Genomic DNA, 18,564 nt, shown 5'->3' with positions numbered 1-18,564 from the left:
TTCTGCTACATTGTTTCAAGAGACAACACCAGCAGTGCAGAAAGGACAATAATTACATATAAAAAATAACGTGCTTAAGATGCACAAGTATAATAGCACAAGTTTCTCTGTCTCCCGGCACTCCAGCAGGTCAGTTACTATTGCTAGCATTCCTTTCTCCCCTCTAGAGAGCAGCATGGTCTCATATTTGTGCTGTAAATGCCAGAAATGTATACACTAAAGGGACTGGAGCAGCCAATGGGTTGTACTGTTTCGTCATGTGTAGCAAAAACAGAAGGAGGGGCTAAACTGCAAGTATCTTATATTCCCCACCCCTTTCTTCCTAACTGACGACAGTGTGTAAAGGAAAGAAACACAGAGCAAACAACACATTTTCTGAACTTTTTGCAAACTGCCTTTGCCCAAAATGTCGAAGGAGGAGCAGATTGGCAAGCAGATTGGCAAGCAGATAAAGAAATTTATGGAGGATTGTGCTGAGGTACCCCAAGACAAGAAGCTGATTGATTTCAATAGAGTTTTATATCCTAGTGTTTTATGCAGTGAGGAGACTTTTAAGGCTTTGGAATCCTTTGAGGCAAGAGAGGATGATCTGATGCTGGTTTCTTACCCTAAATGTGGTAAGTGGTACTGTAGCGTTACTGATATACACTTCTACATAAGGCTAAGGCTAATGACACATGTAACAGCTACTTTTTCACAGCTATTAAACTCCAGAAAATACCCTGCCATAGACAATACTGAGAATTGCCTCTGCTAAAACACATGTAGAGACAATTATCAGTAAATGATCAGCACTGTCTATTTTAGTAGGCACGACAAGTAGCTGCTACTAGTAGCTCCGTATGTCTTTATCCTTAGCCTTAGGTTAACAGATCATGTGAAACATCTGAAATAGACATAGGGTGGCTTCCCTCATTGCATTTAATTTAATGCAATCAGTTTGCAGTCAGTGCTGCCCAGCCAATTGTATTTGCTGATTTCTCAACTGATTCAGTAACCTTACTTCAGCATTCCCCTTTATATATATATATATATATATATATATATATATATATATATATATATATATATATATATATATATATATATACAGGTAAATCTGGCAGTGGAGGAGGAGGGGGGTGAGGGGTAGGGGTCTCTGGCTGGCCTGTGGCAGGTGGCAGTGGCGCAATGCACATGGGCATTACGTCACTTCTGTACTGCACATTACGTCACTTCTGTACTGCACATTACGTCACTTCTGTACTGCACATTACGTCACTTCTGTACTGCACATGCAAGGGTGGGGTGCGCTGAGCGCCACTGACTAGAGCGCCATTCCAGCAAATTAATTATAGTACCCCCTTCCCTGTAATGAGAATAAAATTATGCAGGGCGTAAATGGGCAAAAGGGGCATCTGCTTAGGGCTCGTACATTTGTGATACTGTTATCCTCAAGCAGATGAACTAGTATATAATAAGGTGGGCAATAAAGAGATGGTCTGTGAGTGAGTAAACATTATTACACAATGGGGGAAAAAAGCATAAATATTGTATACCAGATGTGCTTTTCCAGTGGATTGAAACAAGGGGTCTGCCATATTAGAGGGATGCTTCTGTCAAAAGTTATAGCAGATTAAATTATATTTTTATTTCAAATTGTACAAATTTGGCAGTACAGTCTGTGTAGAAGGAATGCATACTTCTCAATAACCTGGTTGCAAACTTCAGTGCAGGAATTCAAAACACATTTTATAATAATAAAATAATACCTTTCTGCCATGCAGCAGGGAGTGAGTTCAGAGGCGGGTGACTGTACCACCATAAATCTTTTATTCTGAACCAAAAAGTTTGTTGGAAGGTTTACATACCAATGCTTTTTAAAACAGAACCAATCCGTTACAACCAATCACATTTTCGTTTTCATTATTCTACCTGCAGCTGGGTAAAAAATGTTGCTGTGGTTTACTCAAGAGCAAATTTGCCCAATGTTGAGGCCCCGCATCCCCTTAATCTGGTATTTTTACTCAGTTTTGCATCAGACAATGCCCTCTGGACTAAGCACAGATTCAGTGTTTCAGATCCACATCCCCCTGAACATTGTGAAATTCATTATCAGGGGTTTTGGGGCTGAAATATTCATTACTGTGTTGTTCATGCAATATGCCAGACAAAAAAGCAGTTGCTTTCCCAGGAGGCAGGTAGATTTAGGCTGGGCAAACCCTACATTCAGATTTGCATGTGTAAGTTGCTGGCAGAAAGAATGTGGGATTGCTCAGTTATACAATAGTTATACAATACGTTTCCTGTTGGCTGTCTAATGTTTGCAGTGGAATGTGAGCATGGCAAGGGGCCAACAGTCAGTAAAATAAATCCGCTTTCTCTGAATATGTCTCCTTCATTTTCTTAGGAACCAATTGGTCTGTGAATCTACTGAATGACATAGTGAAGGCAGTGTGCAATAAAGACCCGTCACCCATCATTCCAATTCTAGAATTTGGAGCTCCTGACAAATTTGAGGTTTGTATATAAGGCTATGATAATAGTCTTGCTGGAATATCAAAAATATGCACAACATGTGTCCAATATCCTGTTTTGCTATTTTATCACAAAGTGTATCATCTTTTTTTTTGTAACTCAAATTTTTTATTTGAAAAATTATCATGTGAAATGCATAGTACATATAAAACATTGCTGGTTAGGGCATCTTGGTAGTTAGTACATTGTACTTTACTTTTAATACATATATGAAAATAACATAGGTTCAACAGTTGTAGAAATAATAAAACAGTGCATTCTCTGATCCAGATCCTGTTACCGTGAGTCTTGTGGTTCTGCAACCCCTTTGTTAAGGTGTGGTTTTTAGTTTCCATCTGACATATTGTTTGTGCTTGTGTGAGTTTCTGGATTCTCCCTTGCGTTTGATGCTAAGTAGGCTTCCCAAGGCGACCATATGTTATCGTTTAATTGCACATTATTAGTTATAAGGGCAGTCATAGTTTCAAATCGTTTATTGCTCTCCACCCTTGTTATAACCTCGGATATGTTGGGGATATTGTGTGATTTCCACTTGGAGGTGAGCGCTAGTAGTGCAGCTGTTGTGATGTGGTTTGCAAGTTTTTGAACTGGGCGTTTGAGTCTCGCTATGGGTTGTCCCAGTAAAAGGTGAGGTGGTTGGATATCTAGTGGCATTGCAAGTACTGAGGTGATGCGGTTGCCTACCTCTTTCCAGTAGCTTGTTACCAAGGGGCATTGCCATAGTATGTGGCTTAAGGTTTCTCTGGCTGTGCATCCCCTCCAACAGTGTGGGAGACTGTTTGGATAAATTTTTGATAGCCTATCTGGTGTCATGTACCATCTCATCATTACCTTGTAGACGCTTTCTTTCTGCTGCGTGCAGGTGACTATGTGATTGGCGTTGTCCCAAATTTTTGACCAGGTAAGGTCAGACAATTCTATCCCGAGGGCCTCCTCCCAATACCGCATGTAGCTATGTTTGGGGAAGGGGTCCTTAGGTAGTGAAGTGTATCATCTTTTAACTCTATAGCTATAGATCTATTGACTCTCTAACCAAATATTTGATATCCTGACCCTTTATTGTATACCACCACTTGCATCATTATTTGTGTCACTTTTGTTTTTAAAAAAAAAAATAGGATATATGACCTGCATGCCATGCAGAGACACTTTACATACAGTATGCCACCCACAAGGACTACCCAGAGACAAAGGTCTTAGTCAACATGAAGCTGAAGCAGGGGAGATTTATTAACAATCGTGATTGGAACTTTCTGGTTTTTTTTTTTTTCAAGTTAAAAAATGTAAAATTCAAAATAATGGCACTTACACCCTACCAAGATGCCCTAGAAGTTAATGGGGAGTGCATGTTCAGCTCTAAAGCAAGTTAATAATCAAGTTTCTCCATTGATTTTTACACCATTTTGAAAATGAACAGAAATAATTAGGTTTTTTTTGCTAAACTGTCATGATTAACCCATTTGAGTTTGTTTTCTAAATACAAGAACTAATGCCATAAATATACCACATATTTTACTTCTTAACTTTGTGTTTTTCAGAAACTAAATCAAGAACCATCGCCGAGAGTTTTAGCAACACATTTACATTATGATAATATTCCCCAAAGGTTTTTCGATAAGAAACTGAAGGTGAGTTTGGGTTTCAGTGCACAATGCAGCACAAGTAAATGGCTCATCAGTTTTTCTTAAAGGGTTGATTCACCTTTTTAGTAGGTTATAGAATGTCCTAATCCTGGAAACTTTGCAATTGGTCTTTGTTGTGTTTTTTTTTTTTTTTATATAGTTTCTCTGTTATTTTCCTTCCTCTTCTACATCTTTCCAGCTTTCATATGGGGGTCAGAAAAACTACTGCTCTGTGAGCTTACAATTTTATTATTGTTCTTAGTCTTCCCTATGTTTCTATTCAGGCCCTCTCCTATTCATATTCCAGTCTCTCTTTCAAACCACTGCCTGGTTGCTAAGGTCAACAACCCATAGCAACCAGCATGACCTTCCAAACTGTAGAGCTGCTGAATAACTGAAAGTAACAAAATAAATAAAACCAACCAAATGCAAATTGTCTCAAAATGTCAATGCCTATTATCATACTAAAAGTTAGTTTAAAAGTCAACAAACCCATTAAATTATGACTTCATTAATATAATATTTGCCAAGCATTGCGGCAATACACGCGCCAACTGTTCTGTAGCTACAGTAATGGAAGCCAACAATGCACACAATAAAAACTGAGCAACATGATTTTTAATTGTGTTCAGATTTAATGTCCTTTCCCACGGGAAAACACCCACTGGGAAATAGGCAGTCAGATAACAACTTGCTTGTGAGAGCAAAAAGCATAGCACGTTTCCTACATGGCAAGCACATATACAGGACAGGTTCTGCCATAAAGTGCAAATTTTTTTTTAATTGAAAGATTGCATATATTCACCCCACATCTACAGATAAGTTATTTATTGGTAACAAATGTCTTGTTTTATATGCGTTTCTGTAAAGCTAACTCTTTGTATAGGATGTGCCCATTAAAAATTTCAGTGTGCTTTTACTCTAGAAGCATTAAGGGTCTAGACCAGGGGTGGGCAAACTACGGCCCACGGGCCACATCCGGCCCGTCAGCCCTTTCAATCCGGCCGGCTGTCTCCGGCCCCCTTAAAAGAATGACGGGCCCTGATTGGTTGCGCCCCGTGCGTGCGCACAGCGTCAGCACGCATGGGGCGCAACCATATAAAAGAATGCACTGGGGAGCCAGGGAACAGAAGGACGGGACAGAGGAAGCAGCGGTTCGCTGGGGGGGAGCTGAGAGGCCCCATAATTTTTGATGGCAGCCCCGGGCGTAACGCTGTCCCGGCCCGGTCCGGCCCGTATGTTAGTTAATGTGGCCCCTGAGCTAAAAAGTTTGCCCACCCCTGGTCTAGACATACAGAGCTACTAGTAGCAGCTACATGTTGTGGCTAATAAAAAATGACAATGCTGATCATTTACTGATAATTGTCTCTACATGTAACATAGTAACATAGTAACATAGTAAGTTGGGTTGAAAAAAGACATACGTCCATCAAGTTCAACCAAAATGCCTATATATAACCTGCCTAACTACTAGTTGATCCAGAGGAAGGCAAAAAACCCCATCTGAAGCCTCTCTAATTTGCCACAGAGGGGAAAAAATTCCTTCCTGACTCCAAGATGGCAATCGGACCAGTCCCTGGATCAACTAGTACTAAGAGCTATCTCCCATAACCCTGTATTCCCTCACTTGCTAAGAATCCATCCAGCCCCTTCTTAAAGTTATATAATGTATCAGCCAGCACGACTGATTCGGGGAGGGAATTCCAGAACCTCACAGCTCTCACTGTAAAAAATCCTTTCCGAATGTTTAAATGGAACCTCCCTTCTTCTAAACGGAGTGGGTGCCCTCGTGTCCGTTGGAAGGACCTACTGGTAAATAAAACATTAGAAAGGTTATTATATGATCCCTTTATATATTTATACATAGTTATCATGTCACCTCTTAAGCGCCTCTTCTCCAGTGTAAACAGACCCAACTGGGCCAGTCTTTCTTCATAACTGAAACTTTCCATACCCTTTACCAGCTTAGTTGCCCTTCTCTGGACCCTCTCTAACTCAATAATGTCCCGTTTGAGCACTGGAGACCAAAACTGAACAGCATATTCTAGATGGGGCCTTACCAGCGCTCTGTAAAGGGGAAGAATAACCCCCTCCTCCCGTGAATCTATACCCCTTTTAATACAGCTCAAAACCTTGTTTGCCCTTGCAGCTGCTGCCTGGCATTGCTTGCTACAGCCAAGTTTATTATCTACAAGGACTCCAAGGTCCTTCTCCATTATGGATTTGCCTAGTGCAGTCCCATTAAGGGTATACGGGGCTTGCATGTTTTTACATCCCAGGTGCATGACCTTACATTTATCCACATTAAATCTCATCTGCCACTTAGCTGCCCAGATTGCCAGTTGGTCAAGATCCTGCTGCAGGGATGTCACATCCTGGATAGAATTGACTGGTCTGCAGAGTTTTGTGTCATCTGCAAACACTGATACATTACTCATAATACCCTCCCCTAAGTCATTTATGAACAAATTAAACAAAAGTGGACCCAGTACAGAACCCTGAGGGACCCCACTGAGAACCTTACTCCAAGTAGAGAATGTACCATTAACAACCACCCTCTGTACCCGATCCTGTAGCCAGTTTTCTATCCATGTGCAAACGGCTTCACTAAGACCAATAGACCTTAGCTTAGAAAGCAGTCGTTTGTGGGGAACGGTATCAAATGCTTTCGCAAAATCCAAATAGATTATATCTACTGCATCCCCACTGTCCAGCTTCTTACTTACCTCATCATAAAAAGCAATTAAATTGGTCTGACATGACCTGTCCTTCATAAAGCCATGCTGATTACTGCTCATAATGGCATTCTCCACTACATAATTTTGAATGTGATCCCTTAACAAGCCTTCAAATAACTTGCCCACCACGGATGTCAAACTTACAGGCCTATAATTGCCAGGCTGAGATCTTACTCCCTTTTTAAATATGGGAATGACATTCGCCTTCTTCCAATCCCTAGGTACCATACCTGATGAAAGAGAGTCTGAGAATATCAGAAACAAGGGCCACTGCAATTCTGCCCCTAGCTCTCTCAGTACCCGAGGGTGTATTCCATCTGGCCCAGGTGCCTTGTTTACATTTATCGTGTGTAACCCTTTAAGCACCATATCCTGTGCCAACCACTGTGTAGTTGGAGCTGAGGCAACAGTGCAGCTATTGGGTGGGACTTGGCCCACTGGCTCCTCTACTGTATACACAGAAGAAAAGAACTGGTTCTAGCAGAGGCAATCCTCTTGTCTATGCAGGCAGTAGCCTTAAAAAAGTAGCTGCTGCTAGTAGCCCAGTGTGTCTTCACCCTAAATTGTTCTTGGATTGTGAGAGACAGGAGATCATTAAATAGAGATCAGGGTGCAGGGATAGTTATTTTTCCTTCTTTCCTTTTAATTATTCCCAACTTAAAGGAGAAGGAAAGGAAAAGTCACTTGGGGGTGCCAAAATGTTAGGCACCCCCAAGTGACTTTAATCGGCTACCTTGTACCCCGGGCTGGTGCCCCTGTAGGAGAAAACAGCACCAGCCCACGTGCGCACGCGAAGCAGGAAGGAGGAAGCGCTGGCAGCTACCCCGGGCTGGTGCTGTTCTCTACAAGGTAGGCGATTTATGTCACTTGGGGGTACCTAACATTTTGGCACCCCCAAGTGACTTTGCCTTTCCTTCTCCTTTAAAGTAGACATATAGGATAAATGAAAAAACCTCTAATCTTGTAGGCAGTTATGAATAAAATATGGTGTTGGTTTCACTTTGATCTGTAAAAATTACCCATTTATTAGAGCTCCTATAGATTATCTCAGGTCACTGTCCATGTTTCAAATGAGGGGTGGTCGTGTCCTAACGGTCCCTGCCAGAAGCACAGTATGAGGGGAGTAGCCAATCACAGCCCTGCAGTCACACAAGAAAAAACAGACTTCAGTTCCTTATCAGGTCAGCCCAGCTGCTGATTGGTTCCTATCCTACAGTTCCGAGTGCCGCCACCCCTCTGCACAGTCTAGGAAAAGAGGCAGCAGAAAATAGAACAGATTGGCATGACTAGGGAATTAATATAGGTGAATGCCGAGGATCTGCAATATAAAAATAATAAAACAAATGCAACAGATTAATTCATATTAACTTGCTTTAATTTTAATGTATGTTTTAATGTATTTGTATTTTCTAATAGATGATGGTTGTATTTCGGAACCCAAAAGACACAGCAGTATCATATTTTCATTTTTATAATAACAACCCAGTGCTTCCCAAATATAGTTCTTGGGATACATTTTTTGAAGATTTTATGAGTGGAAATGGTAAGTATTTCTGCTATAAAAAGTAATGCCACGTAATGTGCTGATATATTCCATAGACTTCCATGGTTCTCCCCTAAGGGGAAATAAATCCCACCAAAAATTTTTTAAATAAATAATTTTTATTATTGCCTTTGTGTCCTTTGGAACAGTTAGTTGGAAAATAATATTTGTATAAAATGAATCAGTCATTATAGTCCAGCAATGATTATGGCAGCGGATTGTCTTTGACAGTGGATAGTAGCCCTAATTCAGATGGCTTTTAGATAGAACTATACACCAGTAAGTAAAGACTTTGGGCTATAAACTGTTTAAGAATCCCACTGAGCATATGCCATATTATATAATTACATTTTATACACAATAACAGTGACTCCGTCATCAAAGGCTAATGCCACACGTAGGGGCAGATTTATCAAAGTCCAAATTTCGTATGTTTAGAAGTACGATTGGCAAAAATTCGGATTAAATACGATCATTTCTGCTGTGCGTTTAATTGCGTGAAAATTTGTACCGTGGCCGTACGAAAATATTGTGGTACAATCTGAAAGTTACAAAATTTTTGTATCCAAACAATTGTAAACTGCGCAAAAACCTTTCTGACTTTAAACCTTCAGTGCATGATTTTGGAAGCCTCCCATAGGACTCAATGGCACTCTGCAGCTCCACCCTGGCCAAAGGAAAGTCACGATACCAAAGCTTGAATGAATAACAAAACTTTCGTAGTTGTTGCGTCAAATACGATTTTGTCGCACAAATTGATGCAAAGCACAAAAAAGTTGCGTAAGTTAATGAAAATATCGTAGAAAATACTCAAAGTCCTAAAAGTTAGAAAAAATATGAATTTTTCACATTCGTACTAACTCGTACTTTGATAAATGTGCGCCGTAGTGTGTGGTATTAATGGAGCAAATTTTACAACAAGATGACTTTTTTGGAAGGCAAAGAGACCAAGGGCAAAACACTAATGCATAGATATCTCTAACCAATTATATCATCAGGAACAGCTGTTTGTCTAAAGTGATTAGGGATAACTTCTTTTATAATAGGAATTGGTCATTCTTTTCCTATCTAAGGCATATTACTCCCCAATCTTGGCCTTTAGTAGGAGCAGGAGTTCAGGTGATACGTAAATAAAACACAACCTACTTGTGGAATCCTTAGGGCTCTGGCACACGGGGAGATTAGTCGCCCGCGACAAATCTCCCTGTTCGCGGGCGACTAATCTCCCCGAGTTGCCATCCCACCGGCGACTTACATTGGGATGGCACATGCGGTGGCGCGATTTCGGCAAATCGGCGAAAATGCCTCCCGAGGCAACTTCGCCGATTTGCCATCCCACCGGCGACTTACATTGTCGCCGGTGGGATGACAATTCGGGGAGATTAGTCGCCCGCGAACAGGGAGATTTGTCGCGGGCGACTAATCTCCCCGTGTGCCAGAGCCCTTAATGTTTTAACAGAGATTCTCAGTCTGCACAACCATGCTCTGGCAAAAGACATAAGGGGTCATTTATGCAATTGTGTAAATTAGTGCTCGCCCATTAGTTTTCAGTTAGAAAGTACTTGCTCCCTGGGACCTCTGTTGGACTCAGGAGGTGCAGTTGAACCTTGTCCTTGCCACCTGCCGAAGAGTAATGGCCCGAATAGGCCCCATTCTACCTCATGTCACTCCTGATGCCTATATTCCATTTCCATATACCCCTCACTAACACAGCACTGACACAGTCCATGCTGTATTCTAGGGACACGTAGCAGGTCTCTGTGCAGTGTAGGTCAGCAAAAACCCAACCCACATCCACCCCTAAACCGCAAAACTTTAACCCATACCCGACCCCACATGTTACCATTGTATGACCTGCACCCAACCTGTAGTCACTACTTCCCTTTCTGTACAATACTTCTGCGTGGCACCATTGGTTTTCAAGACAGGAATATTTCAGAGCAGAGTTGGTGTGTATTATTATGAATTTACCCATGATTAATATGTCCCCAAAAGTTCCACAGAAATCAATAAAGATTTACTCTAGTGCGGCAATGCAGCAAACTCTATTTCCACACTTTAATATACAGTGGCTTGCAAAAGTATTCGGCCCCCTTAAACTTTTCCACATTTTGTCACATTACAGCCACAAACATGAATCAATTTTATTGGAATTCCACGTGAAAGACCAATACAAAGTGGTGTACACGTGAGAAGCGGAACGAAAATCATACATGATTCCAAACATTTTTTACAAATAAATAACTGCAAAGTGGGGTGTGCGTAATTATTCAGCCCCCTGAGTCAATACTTTGTAGAACTACCTTTTGCTGCAATTACAGCTGCCAGTCTTTTAGGGTATGTCTCTACCAGCTTTGCACATCTAGACACTGAAATACTTGCCCATTCTTCTTTGCAAAACAGCTCCAGCTCAGTCAGATTAGATGGCGTTTGTGAACAGCAGTTTTCAGATCTTGCCACAGATTCTCGATTGGATTTAGATCTGGACTTTGACTGGGCCATTCTAACACATGGATATGTTTTGTTTTAAACCATTCCATTGTTGCCCTGGCTTTATGTTTAGGGTCGTTGTCCTGCTGGAAGGTGAACCTCCGCCCCAGTCTCAAGTCTTTTGCAGACTCCAAGAGGTTTTCTTCCAAGATTGCCCTGTATTTGGCTCCATCCATCTTCCCATCAACTCTGACCAGCTTCCCTGTCCCTGCTGAAGAGAAGCACCCCCAGAGCATGATGCTGCCACCACCATATTTGACAGTGGGGATGGTGTGTTCAGAGTGATGTGCAGTGTTAGTTTTCCGCCACACATAGCGTTTTGCATTTTGGCCACAAAGATCCATTTTGGTCTCATCTGACCAGAGCACCTTCTTCCACATGTTTGCTGTGTCCCCCCCATGGCTTGTGGCAAACTGCAAACGGGACTTCTTATGGTTTTCTGTTAACAATGGCTTTCTTCTTGCCACTCTTCCATAAAGGCCAACTTTGTGCAGTGCACGACTAATAGTTGTCCTATGGACAGATTCTCCCACCTGAGCTGTAGATATCTGCAGCTCGTCCAGAGTCCCCATGGGCCTCTTGGCTGCATTTCTGATCAGCGCTCTCCTTGTTCGGCCTGTGAGTTTAGGTGGACGGCCTTGTCTTGGTAGGGTTACAGTTGTGCCATACTCCTTCCATTTCTGAATGATCGCTTGAACAGTGCTCCGTGTGATGTTCAAGGCTTTGGAAATCTTTTTGTAGCCTAAGCCTGCTTTAAATTTCTTAATAACTTTATCCCTGTCCTGTCTGGTGTGTTCTTTGGACTTCATGGTGTTGTTGCTCCCAATATTCTCTTAGACAACCTCTGAGGCCGTCACAGAGAAGCTGTATTTGTACTGACATTAGATTACACACAAGGGCACTCTATTTAGTCATTAGCACTCATCAGGCAATGTCTATGGGCAACTGACTGCACTCAGACCAAAGGGGGCTGAATAATTACACACACCCCACTTTGCAGTTATTTATTTGTAAAAAATGTTTGGAATCATGTATGATTTTCCTTCCACTTCTCCCGTGTACACCACTTTGTATTGGTCTTTCACGTGGAATTCCAAAAAATAAAAATAATAATAAAATTGATTCATGTTTGTGGCTGTAATGTGACAAAATGTGGAAAAGTTCAAGGGGGCCGAATACTTTTGCAAGCCACTGTATATGCCCTTAGACCAATAAGTACTTCAAAATTTATTGTTTTTTATGACAAAGTGGACTAGTGTAGGTGAGCAAAACTATAACCTCTTTCCATGAGTTTCTATTTCTGTTTCAGTTTGTTGGGGGTCATATTTTGATCATGCACTTGCGTGGAACAAACACATTGATGATGAAGGTGTTTTGATAATGACTTTTGAAGAAATGAAAGAGGTAGGTTTAATATTTGCATTTTTTATGAATTGCTTATTTTTGTACGGGTTTTCTATGGGTTCTCTGTATGACATTGCTATTAATTGTTTAAAGGACAACTAAAGGTGTAATCACTGGGGGGATGTACCAAACTTTTAGGCACCCCCAGTTATTATAATCACTTACCCAATACCTCAGCCCATGGTATTTATATAGAAGCTCATTTGGCGTGACCTTCTTCTGATTTGGGACCCGGGCACATGAACAGAAGAGAAAAAATGCCATCTAAGTTCAGCTTTTTATCTGTCTGGACCAGAACAAAAAAAAAATGGAAGAAGCCAGAGAAGACAGAGGATTTATATGGAAAAAACATGGGTTGGTGCAGTTTTTTGCAAACCATAGCCCAAGCCTGGGGTATCAGGCAAGCAATTTTTAATGCTGTGAAGGTCTAAGCTAATCACTAATTGATTGCCATGAGTTACTGCCTTGCTTACTATTATGCCCTCTAGTAAATGATCAGCTACAGTAATTAGAATCAATCTTAGAGCACATGAGCCTTCTGACAGTGCAAAGTTGTTCTTTAGAAATCCACAGATTTATTATGGGGAAAACTTACTTGAGAATAATGTTGTTTACTTCTGATTACACTTAGGTATACACTATTGCTGGTATCCTCCAAAGGACAACTGAACCCTAAAGCAGTGTCTATCTGTATTATCATATATACTGAAATTGCTGTAATTGCCCACTGAGATTCAGCTGCACTTTAACAGAAATGACCCATGTCTTTAAAGTTGTCCAAGGTAGCTCCCTATCCCATTATTATAGTGTTAGTGACACTGAACATACTCAGTGTGCAATTTGCTGCTATTGTCAGAAATTAGGGATAAACCGAATCCAGAACTCAGCTCTGGATTCAGACAAGTTTCTGCCTTTAACAGCATGATTCGGCCACATCCATGCCTCTTGCCGAACTGAATCCCAACCCTCAAAATCACATGATTTTTTGTCACATAAACTGCACGAAAATAGTGTATTTGGTGCAACTCTAGGCTACAGGACTGATTATAAATGAGTTCTGCTGCAGAAGTGATTTGTCACTGTAATTGGCTAGTATCCACCTGCCAGGTAAATCTGGAATATTGCCATAATAGTTGTATAATGATTTGTTTACCATTCAGGACCTAAAGGCAGCAGTAAAGAAGATATCCAAGTTCTTTGGATTGAGTCTAAATGAGGAACAAACTCAAGAAGTTGCTGGAAAAGGCACATTCACAGCCATGAAAGAAAAAATGACTGAAACTAGGAAGGATTTTGCAAAGATATTTTTAAGAAAAGGTAAAAGTTTGAAAATTCATGTGCAAAGAACAAAATTGCATACTTCCCAACTGCTTTTTGCAGGACAGAACCAATTTTTATTGCACATCCCCCTGTCCCAGATATATTCTTCAAAAATTTGAGTTTTTGTACAAAATAGTGAAAGTTGGAATTGTGAAACATTTGTGACACACTGAGTCTATGTGAGTCTATGTGACTCTGTGACACTGTGCCTGTCATGAAATACAGGCGCCACAGAGTGTCATTCCAACCATAAAAAAGGGTTTGTTTTTGTAAATCTGGCATGGTATTTATGGGGTGCTTGGCTACAAAATTTAGCCATGCTGGGCATGGCAGATCATTCTGTCGCTTTTTCTATTTGGAACTCTTCTGTACAGCGAGTAACATGTTGTGTTTATACAGATAAAGCTACAGTACATTTTTAAATAATGGATACTGTATTTCAAACACTGATATAATCATTTGCACAATTTATCTTGTAGGTGAGGTTGGAGACTGGAAAAACCATTTCTCAGAAGCTCAGAGCCAAGAAATAGATGCCAAGTTTGAGGCGTGTTTAGCAGGAACCAAACTAGGAGAAATGCTGAAGTATAATGTGTATTGTAAATAGGCCATTCATGAGAGTGGCTGAGGGATTTATGACGCTTGTTTGGTAATAAAAAAGGTTTTGTCAGTTGTGTGTGTGTGTGTAGTTGTGTATTTATATAGCATTCTGTGTACATGACTTTCAACTGCTTTTAATTTTTGTACCTGCCAGAATTCATTCTTGTTGGAGACAAAACAATCCTGTTGGACTATTTAATTCTTTAATTATTTTTTAGTAGACTTAGACTCTAGGTCCTAAGCATTCTGGATAATAGGTTCTGCCTGTACTACCAAAAGCACATGGTATCTCCTTTCTAACTGACAAACGTTCAAAGCAAATTATGTCATTACATTTGTCTGGGTTGACTTCAGTTCCATCAGAAGGTGTCTAACAGGCCTTATACATGGGTTTTTTTCTTCATGCAGGTTTAAGCGCACCTAAAAAATGGATATTAAAAATTCAATTTTATCTTGCCTGGTTGTAGCAACTAGCACTCAGATCTACATTCTACTGTTATTTAAATTAAAGGTAACTTGCTTCATTTTTCTGAACTGACAAATACACATCTACTGTATTTACCTTAAAAACACTAGCATTTAGCATGCATACTAATAGTCATGCATTCAATGTTCCTGTGTATGAGTCTTCCAGAATGAAAAATCGTAAAAAGAAGCCTTTAAAGACCATGTTTGTGTGTTCAGAACACTAAAGGACAAGGAAAGTAAAATTCACTGGGGGTGCCAATTTGCTAACTTTATGCAAGGGATACCTGGGTAAATAGGATAAGATGGGTAGTGGTCACTACAGTACGGTGTGGCCAATGCATGATTAGCACCGCTACACACCTTATACAATTTTTTCGGCTATTGCATCTTTACCTATATGCACTAGACTGCATTTGCAGTAAAAAAAAACTTCACTTTACTTTACTATACTGTGCATTCTGCAAGCAGAGCACCTGTCTGGGGAAAGAAGATTATTCTGACTCCAATTGTTGTGATAATGGCTGAGTTTCCCCTGAGACCCCTCTCCCTGGGCCTGTATGGAGCTGGGCACAACCACATACCTCCCAACATTTGAAAAACAAAAAGAGGGACAAAAAGATTTGGCGTGCGCAGCGCGGCAATTTTTTGGCCATGCCCACTTTTGTGACCACGCCCCAATTAACACACCCCATTTTTTTCTAAAAATACTCCTTTTATATAGTTGAAATGGCGGGATCAGATGCAAATGTGCTATACCCTCATACTGTACTACCTAAGAAAGCCTACAGAGCCCCCCATACACAGTGCCCTTCATACACAGATCCCCCCATATACAGTACCCCCCATACACAGTACCCTTTATATACAGTACCCTTTATACAGAGAGCCCCCCCCATACACAGTGCCCCCCATACATAGTGCCCCCCGAACACAGTGCCCCCCCAAACACAGTGCTCCCCATACACAGTGCCCCCCAAACACAGTGCCCCCCATACACAGAGGCCCCCCATACACAGAGCCCCCATACGCGCTCCGACTCCTTGCGCTGCTTCTCTCAAGTGGCTCCTTCGCCGGCGGTCCCTGGCCCTTTTATAAGGTTGCGCCCCGTGTGTACGTGTGACGTCATTACGCACGGGCGCTACCTTATAAAAGGGCCAGGGACCGCCGGCGAAGGAGCCACTTGAGAGAAGCAGCGCAAGGAGTCGGAGCGCTTATCCCGCTGTCACGGATCCTTCTATGAATGTCCCGCATTTCCGTAATCTATTACGAAAATGCGGGACAGCGGGATGAGCTATAGAAAGCGGGACTGTCCCGCTTAAAGCAGGACAGTTGGGGGGTATGCAACCACTGTGGGCGATCTGTGCCAGATAGCAGAACTCCCCAGACACTTGGAATCCACAAAGGTTTTTTATTTGTTGTGGGTGAACAAATGTTGGGGTGGATGGACAAATGCTGGAGGTCAAAAGGAATATTGCTTTCCCTACCCCTGGAGTAGCTTCTCACACATAGCAAGCAGGAACATGAATAGCATGATGGGAGGAACTGACGTCACACATAAGGAAGGGCATGGGAGGGTATACAGACTTAGAAGTAAACAAGTTGTAATGCGACCTTGGTCACTAGGTGGCAGTGTAACAATGAGAATACATATAAACCATTAACTTTAAAACATAATATACAATATTAACTGCTGGGGCAGCACAAAGATTGTGATCTAATGCATTGAGGTTGGGGGGATCTAATAAATTGGCACCCCAGCGAATTGAACTTTCCTTGTCATTTAAACAGTTATATAAACTGATATAATACAACAATTTAAACCCAACCAAACCCAAAAGTGCACCAAGTATAATATGGACAGGGGCATAGAACAACATACGATTCATTTTGAGCCACTTACTCGTAAACCCCAATGCAGGTATAGAAAAGGCATCTTATAATTTAAAAACAGGTAAGGAACCAAGTGATTGTTTTAGTTACTTCTCTACGCCCTTTCAATAAAATTATAAGGTAGAGTGGAGTTTCGGAGCACCCCGCCTTGGTCATCATTTAGATACTGAATGCAAACCAGCAGATTATTGCTTGTATTAAAAGGTAAATGCTGGAGTTTGGCTTATTTTCAGGTAAATGTGAAGTGCAGCAAAATATAGTGGTGTAGAATTAGAATTATTTCGATTCTTTGATATGACGTTATGTAGGATATGATATTGTAGAGCAACAGTATGTACACTGAACTGTTTAATGGCTTGCTTTGTAAGGCAAGGGGATGTCTAACTTTTTAAATGATGAAATTACTATAAGGCACAAGGATCTATACAAATGCTACACACTTCCCACTCTGTACATTGTACGTGTTTTAGTCCAGAGATGAAACATCTCAGTATTTACAGCTTTGGATTAAATATCTTTAAAATCAGCCCTAGGTTTGAGAAAAAAGCATTACTTTGTTGAGGCTACATTTTCGAGGAGTTGATACTATGCTGACATTTAGGGGCAGATTTATCAAAGTACGGTTTTCGGATTGTTAAAAGTCCGATTGCAAACAATTCGGAGCAACTATGATAATTTCTGATGTGTGAAAATTTTGTGGTTGCGAAAGTTTTCATATCCAAACGATCGTAAATGGCGCAAAACCTTTCTGACTTTGAAACTTCAATGCATGATTTTGGAAGCCTTCAATATGACTCAATAGCACTCTGCAGCTCCAACCTGGCCAAAAGTAAGTAAAGATACTGAAGCTTGAATGAATTCCGAAACTTTTGTAGTCGTTGCAGCAAAAACAATTTTGTTGCACAATTTGACGCAAAACACGAAAAAGTTGTGGAATTTAACAAAAATATTGTAGAATTAGCGCAAAGTTCAATAAACAAGAAAAAATACGAAATTTTCTTATTCGTACTCATTCGGACTTTGATAAATCTGCCCCTTCATTGGGCAACCCACTGCAGACAGTCTAGCAATATTTCATCCAATTATCAATCCAGTTCTACATGCAGAGATTTGAACTTAATTTGTATGCCTGAAGCAAGCAAGAATAGTAAATCTGGCTGTTCCACTTTTGTAGAACTATGAGAAGAATGTGCACCTGTAACTGCTTTGCCCCTGTCCTCAAATGTACAGTGCAGCTAAATTATTTGAAATTTCTAAGAACCATGGAATTGGGGTGTTTAGAAGTCTATGCACACTCTTGTGTTCACCAAAGACGACCTGGGAATAGTAAATGGCAGAAGGAAGTATATGAATGATGTGGTACAGTGAATGTACAATAGTCTATATAAGTCTATATTGACACATTCAATATACATGACTGTTCTAGTATCTCTTTATGCTTTCATTAGTAAAATATCTAGTTATGCAGGTTCTAGAAGCCGACCTGCCTGACTTGTTCCACCAGTCAAAAAATGTTAAGTTTCTCTGCTATGCATTCGAAATTGTGTGTTAAATGTAAAATATTCTGATGCATTCTGACCTCCAGTGACCTCTATTTTTAACAAGCAAGATCAAGATATTTGCTATTTTCCTAGAAACTGAAGACTCAAGGTTCAAGCTTTAAGATGACTTCTAATATCCTTATAGTATACAGCAGTTGGTAACATACAAAAGATGAGTTATGTGACCCAAGTGATAAGGCTACTGAGCTGCTGTATACTTTTCTGTATAGAAATCTTCCCGTGTCTCCTCTCTGTGAGGCTATTATTTATTATTGTTATTTTTATTACTTAAATTTCTGTTCAGGTCCTCTCCTATAAATTTATCAGTCTCTCATTCAAAACATTCCCTGGTTGCTAACATAACTGCTGGAGAGTTGCTGAACAAAAAGTGGAATAACAAAAAAAAACACAAATAATAGAGAAATGAAGAC

General features: G+C 40.6%; 1 protein-coding gene across 1 annotated transcript; it reads left to right on the top strand.

Moving 5' to 3' along the window:
• Nucleotides 1-349: 349 nt before the first annotated feature.
• On the top strand, nt 350-14,304 carry sult6b1.4 (sulfotransferase family 6B member 1 gene 4). Its single transcript, NM_203993.1, is given in 7 exon segments — nt 350-617; nt 2,390-2,499; nt 4,056-4,145; nt 8,294-8,420; nt 12,220-12,314; nt 13,475-13,631; nt 14,114-14,304. Coding segments are annotated over 7 exon segments (918 nt in total). The 5' UTR covers nt 350-406; the 3' UTR covers nt 14,242-14,304.
• The last annotated feature ends 4,260 nt before the right edge of the window (nt 14,305-18,564 follow it).

This window comes from Xenopus tropicalis, chromosome 5, assembly GCF_000004195.4.
Source record: "Xenopus tropicalis strain Nigerian chromosome 5, UCB_Xtro_10.0, whole genome shotgun sequence".
Taxonomy (NCBI): domain Eukaryota; kingdom Metazoa; phylum Chordata; class Amphibia; order Anura; family Pipidae; genus Xenopus; species Xenopus tropicalis.
Note: the sequence above shows the minus strand (reverse complement) of the source record. Positions and strands in the feature narration are given on the sequence as shown.